Source organism: Thunnus maccoyii, chromosome 3 (assembly GCF_910596095.1).
Source record: "Thunnus maccoyii chromosome 3, fThuMac1.1, whole genome shotgun sequence".
NCBI classification, from domain to species: Eukaryota; Metazoa; Chordata; class Actinopteri; order Scombriformes; family Scombridae; genus Thunnus; species Thunnus maccoyii.
Window position 1 is genome coordinate 27,215,555 of NC_056535.1, and position 8,860 is coordinate 27,224,414.

At 37.3% G+C, this 8,860-nt stretch overlaps 1 protein-coding gene across 1 annotated transcript; it reads left to right on the forward strand.

The window, feature by feature from the left end:
• Window positions 1–1,446: 1,446 nt before the first annotated feature.
• On the forward strand, window positions 1,447–8,750 carry zgc:158258 (uncharacterized protein LOC791186 homolog). Its single transcript, XM_042405459.1, has 4 exons — window positions 1,447–2,142; window positions 5,435–5,590; window positions 5,781–5,976; window positions 6,089–8,750. Exons 2-4 carry the CDS (start codon window positions 5,486–5,488, stop codon window positions 7,171–7,173), a joined length of 1,386 nt encoding a protein of 461 aa, XP_042261393.1. The 5' UTR covers window positions 1,447–2,142; window positions 5,435–5,485; the 3' UTR covers window positions 7,174–8,750.
• Window positions 8,751–8,860: the final 110 nt, after the last annotated feature.

Sequence of the window (8,860 nt, forward strand, 5' to 3'; positions counted from 1 at the left end):
TACTAATTTGGTCCTTATCACCCATCTGTATTTAAAACTCCAATTGAAATCCATGACCACTGGAAATAAACTCCAGTTGGCTAAACACTACTGATCCTGTGCCATAATAGTGGGATTACACTACCTGCAGTATGTTATTTTAAGGAACATCTACCCTCTCTTAATAGGATCACTCACTGTTTGACCAACTGTAGCAGCTACTGCTGCCACTACAAAGAGGTCACTAAACCAACCCTACTTACCTGAACATGGTCATGTAAGGAATAAGATGCTCTTAATTTTGTAGTTGGTATTTATGCATAAATTGTTTGTGTCTAGAGTGATAGTGGACTCTTTTACCTTGAAGGATTCGTTTCTTCTAATACTACAGACATTTTTTAAGAACTGTGGGACAACCATTTATTTTCTTCATAAAGGGAAAAACAAAATAATGTTAATAATGGCTGCATTACATTTAGGTGTGCCAGTTCCAGTCCCATGTTCATGCTGGCTCAGAGGGACACCTCATGGGATGGAGCTGTTATTAATGTAAGAAGTTACACCAGTGCTTTTTCTCCTAGTCAACATGGCTGCAGTGAAAAAGGCTCATCTTAACTTAGGCTGGAAAAGTTGATTTTATCTGGTGGTTCCAAATCCATGATTTATATACAGTATGTATTTACTATATGTGAATTGTTATAGCATATTGTTTTTGCGTTTAGTATACAATAATGACAAAAATGGAAGAAAAAATATGATGTGCTGACACATCAAAGATTTGTCAAATAATTGATTAGTTGACTGACAGAAATAATTTTATCCAAGCACAAATGTCAATTCTTCCCTATAAGCATATGTTACATTTTTCTGACATTTTATGGACCAAACAATGATTCTATTACTTGAGAAAATAATCAGTGAGTTAATCAGAAATGAAAATAATAGTAGCTGCACGAAGAGAAAGCAAATTGAGAAACAAGAAGAGAGAGAAGAAAGAAAAGAAAAAGAAAGTGTCTCGAATTAATTCTAGACAATTAATTGTCTAGAATTAAGACAGCTTTTGGTGAAATTACCAAGCAAAATGATAAGAACAATGACAGATAGAGCTGAACTGCATTTGCAGTGGTGGAAGAAATATTCAGATCCGTCAGTAAAAGTAGAAATGCTGTTGTCTAAAAAATGCTCCATTACAAGTAAAAGTCCTGAATTCAAAATGTTAATTTTGTAAAAGTACAGAAGTATTATTATGTAGACTGGCTTCTTTTTGAGTGTTATATTATTATATTATATTGTTTGTTTTTATCATGTAAGAGCATTTTAATGGTGTAGTTTATCGTTGTGGAGCCAATTGTAGATACTTTGGTTAATAGTACTGCATCATATATTAGCGTACACATTATTTATATAGCACCTTTCACACACAGTGCAAAACAAATTTAAAAACTGAAAAGAGCAGAGAATTTAAACAACAGTTAGAATATTAGAATGTATTATTTTATGTTCAATCTTAATCCGAAAAGATATTAGTAACTATAAGTGGTAAATACATGTAGTGGAGTAAAAAGTACAATATTTCCCTGCTCAAAGTAGCCTAAAATCCTAAAATTGAAATAGCCTACTCAAGTACAGTACAAGTAGCTTACCTCAAATTTGTAGTTAAGTACAGTACTTGAGTAAATGTACTTAGTTACTTTCCACCACTGTGCATTTGTGACGGTTAACAGCGATTTATTTTCACTTTCGTCATTTAACGCGGGTAAAGTTTCTAACTAACGGCAGGTAACGTTAATGTAACGAAAATACTGCTCCCAAATGCGAGTAATTATACAGGGAGTAATGTAGCCCATTTAAATTAGCTTGTAAATTAGTTACGAGTAACTTTAGAGTAACAAACCTGACTAATTTAGACGATCTAGTAACGTGATGTAGAGTTTGAAGCAGAGATACTTAACGGTTAATGATTAGCAGATTACCGGAGTTGTGGGAACTGCACTGCTATGACAACGACGGCTCGCGCGTCTTAAGGAGAATGCTGCTCTATGATTGGCCAAAAGCTTACAGGGCACAAAGTCCTTCATGAAGGTATCACCGAGCAGCTCACAGGTGTCTTCCACTTGCACTGGAGGCAGAAGATGGATAACTGACATACGGAGGTTCAAACAGGTATGTAGTCAATTAATGCCGTTTTCATCGAGAAACTTTGACGCTGTGGTCAGTTAAATCTACTTAAAGTTTGTTTTTAACACGCCTTTATGTTGTATAGATTTAGTTTTAATCGTGTTTTTTTCTTCTGACGTTGATATAAGAGATGAAACTATTCAAATAAATGGCATCGAACTGATATTAAGATAAATTATGTTGATTTGAACTATTTTAATTTCCTGACAAAAATCCCTGTTTTTTTAAAGTTGAGACTACCTTAGATGTCTTTCTTAATAGTATTTAATCAGCCTTTGTATTATTTGCAGACTGGTTTCAGGGGTATTTTGAGACTGAAGTAAAAGGATTTTTGTTCAATGAATGTATGTATATTTTTGTAGAGTGTGTCAATGTTATCATAAAGTACATATAGCCAAATGAACTTGGACCCTGAGGAATCTGAATGCACGGGGTTGAAGGCCAGGTAGTGAGGAATAAAACAAACTTGAAAAAAATTAACAGTGATGATTTGACCTGGTTGCATAATCCCTCTATAGAATCCGCTATGGATAATATAATCTCGGCAAGGCCCTCTTTTATAGCCACAATTAAAACAACACAGCAACTGTGTTACTAGACCAGAATTTAATGTTCTAAGGAGTTTGACATGGCAATTAAATTTATTGCTCTCATTCTACATGTGCATCATACTGTTTTGTAACATCTAAACTCATCCTGGTTTTCGTGGCACTTGCTACTGTGTTGATAGGTGTATCTAAATGGAGATAACGTTAGGATTTATTTTCATGGGTCTTTTAGATGTCCTTTCACTGGAAACTGTCTACTGCAGTTAATGTCTAACTACAGTCTGATTAGACTGGTTTTGTTATGACAAGGGAGTAACCTCAAGTCAAACATCACACTGAACAGCACGTTAACTATATAATACTTTATAGGGAGGGCAAATGTGATTAACAGAAATAGCTTTAGAGTTTAAAATGCTCTTCTGATATCCAGGCAACAGCAGCTGCTCTGGTTATTTGCATGTGATCAAGCCAGATTGCGTCAGCTGAAAACACAATAAACGCTATCTCAGAGTTTCCGCTTTTCAGATTCATATCCTGACCTGCATGCAACAGGACGGATGGGGACATTTACATGCTGGCCCGGGGAAGTGGGTTTTAAATTTTTACAGGGTTGAGATGACATGCATGAACTGTGAACAGGAGTGCTTTTGTGCCTTCGATGGCCTATCTCACAGCCCTTCCGTCTCAGGTGTTGAAACTTATCCAGAAGTGAATTTTCTTTTCACTGGGATCAGACAAGGGTTCATTTATACTAAACTTCCAGCTCGATTTCTACAATTCCACTATAAAAGTAAAATACTTATTCTCTAAAATTGGTTCTGGTTGAAATCTCATGCTCAAATATCCGTTAAACAACTGTTCATTCAATTTGTAATGGCAATATAGAGTAAATGCACCATTAAGAAAATGCTTTTACACGCAGTGCCATAATGGTCCATTTATTTTAGCATCCCCAGGAGGAAACTAATGGTCTTTTCTAAGTAAGAACATGCATCCAAATTAAAAATGTTCTAATACAAGTCTGTTACAGTAAGACAACATGATCAAACTGGATATCATATAGCTTTCAGGAGATCATTTCTGCTGCCTTCCACTCCCTCTGAAACTGATCCGGTTCAGGAAGATTAGGAGTGGCATGTGGGCTGTAATCTGAGTCACATGCAGTAAGAGGACTAGTTAGATATCTGTCAAACTATGATAGCCTGTCATTCTCTACCGGCAAGGCTGTCTAGTCATCAGTTAATGGGTGTATATATGAAGGACACCACAAGGTTACATAGGATATTACATGTTGATGAGATGACATGAGAGACGGAGCAATTTAGAAATCTAGAAAATAGCCTAATAGTTCATACATTACTTTTTCAACTAAACACACAGGACCATTGCAGTGGTTTAAGCCAATTAACTATAGATTATGTATTACATTATTGCAAACCATTAGTGAAGCCAGAGTCTAAGACTTGCTTGAGATAAACCATCCATCGAATTGCCTTCAATTGTTTTTCTCAAAATTGTGATGGTAAGGCAGTTGTCAGCATGGATTGTGTTAAGAACTCCTTGTTGGTGTATTTCAGGGAGCTTCAACATTCTCTTAGATTTAAGAGTCAACTGTTGAAAACAATTGTCTTCACACAAGATTTTATTTGACAATCAGACCTAGATGAACACTAAGCAAATATGGATGTTATGAAAATAATAATGCAAATTTCTTATTGTCTTGCAAATGGTTGCTGTTCTGCAACAATTGATTCTTAAGTCTTGGGTGTAGGTGCTTACCTGCAAAAACTTCAATGAACCAATAAAAAACTTAGCTAAAACTGCTCCTGTGAGTAGAGAAGTTTTAACTTGATGAAAACATAACTTACGGAGAGAAAAAAAATATTATTTAGTACAATGGATTACCTATGTAGGAGGTTATTTAGATTTTTTTTTTTTTTTTTTTTTTTTACAGAGGCCCTAAAGGGCTACTGGACACATTTATTGTTCTTTGATGGGATGATGATGTATGAAGTCCATAATTGTGCAGTCTTGTCCAAGTCATGCTGGAATATTATAAACATGATATGACCAAACATATCATGTTTAATCAAAATGTCCTACCCTACATGATCCAACCACCATGTTTGTACACCATGTTTACAGTATAGACTAATAACTTTAAAGTAACCCTGGACTCATTTTAATCTTGGGTTGACAGAACTCCGGGCTATCTTTCCATGTTTGACTGACATGGTTTATATTTAAACCTGAGCTAATAGTAAACATGGATCAGCCTGATATGGAGCTGTCCAGGCCCCTGTGGTGCTGATTACTGTTCATGCACAGCACCTAATTTTCCTTCATCTCCATGCCTGCATGCATTTGTGAGAACCAAATGTACAGCTTGCTTGACTCCGAGGCTTGTTCAAGCCATATGTTGTTTATCAATTGTACTGTCAATTATAGAAGAAGCTTAAGTCTAAATTATTTTACAACTTTTTGTCCTATGGCAGTTAAATCAGACCCGCTCAGAGCGTTACCTGGTCACTGTTTTAACAGAGAGTTCATTGAAGAAAAATACTAGGTTTAATGTAAAAGGTCATTCTGTTACTGAATGTTATGGTCTGATACAATGCAACAGCTGTCTGGCTATATGATCAGTGCTTTGCTGATCAAGAGTGTGTTTTCAAAAGAAATCTTTGTTTTCAATTGTGATTTTAACTCACCATTTATCCCCCCTTTCACAGACTGAGATACAACAATCTGCACCACTAACCTTGAATAAGTAGAGCACTAAGATGCCCAAAAGCGATACCTGGCCAGGTGGCATTGGATTGGAGACGATGACCGGCATGGACAGTGCTGGCAGCTGTGACAGTGTTGTCAGTGCCAACTCTGGCTTTGTAAGTAACTGTCTTTACCATATAATACCACTTACTGAATAACATGACATATGATGACAAACCAATATATATATATATATATATATATATATATATATATATATATATATATATATATATATATATATATATATACTAATAATATATGGAATTACATTTCTAAAGGAAAGGCGTGTTTTTATTTATACAGAGTGATGATAGTCTGGAGTACTTGTCTGCTGAAGAGAAGGCCTGTCTCATGTTTTTGGAGGAGACTATTGAGTCTTTGGATACTGAGGAGGATAGCGGACTGTCCAATGACGAACCTGACCAACTGCCCAACCCTGGCAACCTTGCTACCATATTGGCTGACCTGTCAGCCTCAATGAGCAAAAGCAAGCTCAACAGTGAGTTAATCTCTGGGGACAGATGCAGGGTTAGCTGTGGAGTAGTCAATAAAATGTTTTGAAAAGAGACTAATTGTATATCTAGTGACAAACGTGCTTCTTTGTCTTTCAGGCTCACAAACACATGCCTCTGAGGAACCCATCAAGGAAAAGGTTGACACCAAACACATGCAGAGCTACTTGGTTCCTACACCTCTTGTTGTGGCAAACAGCTCTTCTGCATTCAGTGCTAAACCAGGTGTTTCCCCAGACAAGAACATCTGCTCTAAGCCTCAGCTCACTCCTTCAAGCAACAAATCTGGTCACCAATACAACCAGAAACCTCCTCAAGTACCTTTAGAGGTTAATGTTGTGATACCTCCTCCCATCAAACCCAGAGACTACTCAACTAGGACAGCTGAGGGTCCTTTACCTAGAGGGCCTCTGTCCTATGAAGCACTTGTTCATCTGCGGAGGAGTGCCTCCACAAAGAAAACCCCTTTATGTCCCACAGTTGATCATACTATAGATCTGTCAAGATCTGACAGATCACACTCAGAGGCTTCCAAGTCTAAGATGGGTCCCCCAGTTGTGGCACCCAAACCCAAAATGATTCCTGCCAATATATCTGTGATGACACAAAATGAAGCATCTATAACTTCAGACTCGTCATACAGCAGCAAGCATGCAACAGATCCTAAAGTAGTGAGACTGGAAGCTTTGCAGAAACTGGGCCTCCTGAAAGACCAACAACCAGAAAATGAGGCAGTGGCGCACCCTAAATCTCAATCCTCTTTGGATCCAACTCCCAACAGATTTGTAAGAGGTCCAGCTAATATTAATCCATCAAGAAGCCCATCTTTTTGTTATTCTCAAATGCCCACAGAACCCAAGAACAAGCCTCTGCAGAGCAGTGCCAGTTTCCACCACTACTCCAGACGTGACCAACAGTCTGAGTCTGTATCATATCCCTCCCAACCCAATGGATCGAAGGCAGCTGGTCTAGAGCGCTGTACTACCCTGGACAACCACAGAAACGGTGGATACTGTCCTGAACCACAACACATCACAGCAGCTGAACCAGTGAAAACCACAACTGCAGCTCAGCCTGTACCCCACAAACCCTCAAACTCTGTCGGATACACTGTGATGATGGTGCCTGGGATGGGAGCTGATCGGAAAGAGGCTCTCAGAAAGCTGGGACTGCTCAAAGACTAAAACAAGTAAACAACAGAAGTCTTCCTGCGTAAATACCGTGCTCAGAAAGAGTTCAAGAGTACCATCAGCTTAAAGAGAGTTAGAGCATTAAGCAGTAACTTGGCACTTGGCACTTTGGCAAACCAATGCAGAAGGAGCGGATGAAGAAGAAGAAGAGGAGCAAGAATTTAAAGGGCAATACAGCACTTTTATTTCTGGGTGTTATGTTGGTCTTGCTTGAGGGCAGTTTTTTCCCCCAACTATTGTTCTGCTGTAGGTTTCAAGAATATCTGAAAATGCACCTTACACACTAGACTCACAGGTCTAGTGCTTCGCTCATAGAGATTGAGGACAACCTCTCAGGTTTCGTTGTTAAAACTGGTTGGAAACAATTAGAGAGTTTTAAAAAACCCTGAATTGCAAAACCAATCCAAAGTCTTTAGGGTGGCCCTTCATATTGGGGTGGTGACATGCAGTTCACTACAGAGGAGAATGGGGGGAGAGCATAATTTCCAGTGCGGCTTGTCCTTGACAAAATGTAAGGGATGTAGGTTTGTTAGCGGCTGTTCTTATTGCTGTTCAAGCAACTGCCGTGCATTTAGAAATCCCCAGACTTCAGTAGGCGGAGATCTCCGATTGTCTGGTATCACGAGACTACTTTCACACAAACCCCCGATTCTCTACATATTTGATGAAAATGGCACACTAATATAATGATATCTAATCACAATGTCTTATTGTGTTTGCTGTAACAGATTTCAGTTAAGTATGACTTGACAAGACACAACACTACAAAGGTAACCAAATCAGTCTACCATTATATATGAACTATATTAAGCAAATTAAAACATCAATGTTGTGTTTAAGTAATAGCTTTACCCCTTCATCTCCAAATTAGATGCATTATGGGGTTGCTGAATGTTTAAGACACATTTTTGTATACACTAGATACTTATGTTTATTCTATATCTCATTTCAATAACAGAAAAATATATAGTAATAAACCTTGGTGTGCATAAAATCACATTTCAAAATGATGATAATATTTTGAATCACAAGAAAATCACACAGTGGATTTCCATTACTCTTGCTCCTCTTTTTAATTACAGGTACACTGTATATAACACACGTTGTACTTCTACTTAAAGGAAACATCAACCCAAATCAACAGGATTTTTACATTACTTGTCAATTTCATAGCTCACAGATGTGCCTATAAGTGGATTGTTGAGTACATTTCCTGGAGCAAAGCCTCAAGTCAGAAGATACATTTATGCAGCTCATGATGATTGAAAAACTAAATTTTGAAAGTGTTTTGAGGTGATTTCTTTTCAGTGTTTTCCAAACTTTAGCAGCTATCAGCAGTACATTATATTAAGATCTGAATTATCCACAGATGACCCATTTGTTTTTACCATTTCATAACTATTGTTTAGATGGTCTCAAAAATATGTGACAAACTGTGTTCATGTAACTGCCTTCAGTCATAATACTGGGAATGTTTATCCAGAATGAAAAGCAATGCCCATGTGATTATTTTTACCTACTCTTTACCATTTCCGTTGATATAATTGAAAATAAAAAAAGTCTGCATTTAATACATTGTGTAGTTATCTCTATCCTCACACAATTTAATTTAAACACCTTACATCAGTCCATCTGTTTCTGTGCAAGTGATAAAATACAACCAACATTTTAAAGTATGTAG

Excerpts from the sequence above, each read along its gene's own strand:
- zgc:158258 (XM_042405459.1), top strand. The coding sequence starts at position 5,486 with ATGCCCAAAAGCGATACCTGGCCAGGTGGCATTGGATTGGAGACGATG. Across the intron at positions 5,591-5,780 it reads TCAGTGCCAACTCTGGCTTT|AGTGATGATAGTCTGGAGTA; the intron begins GTAAGTAACTGT and ends TTATTTATACAG. Across the intron at positions 5,977-6,088 it reads GAGCAAAAGCAAGCTCAACA|GCTCACAAACACATGCCTCT; the intron begins GTGAGTTAATCT and ends TTTGTCTTTCAG.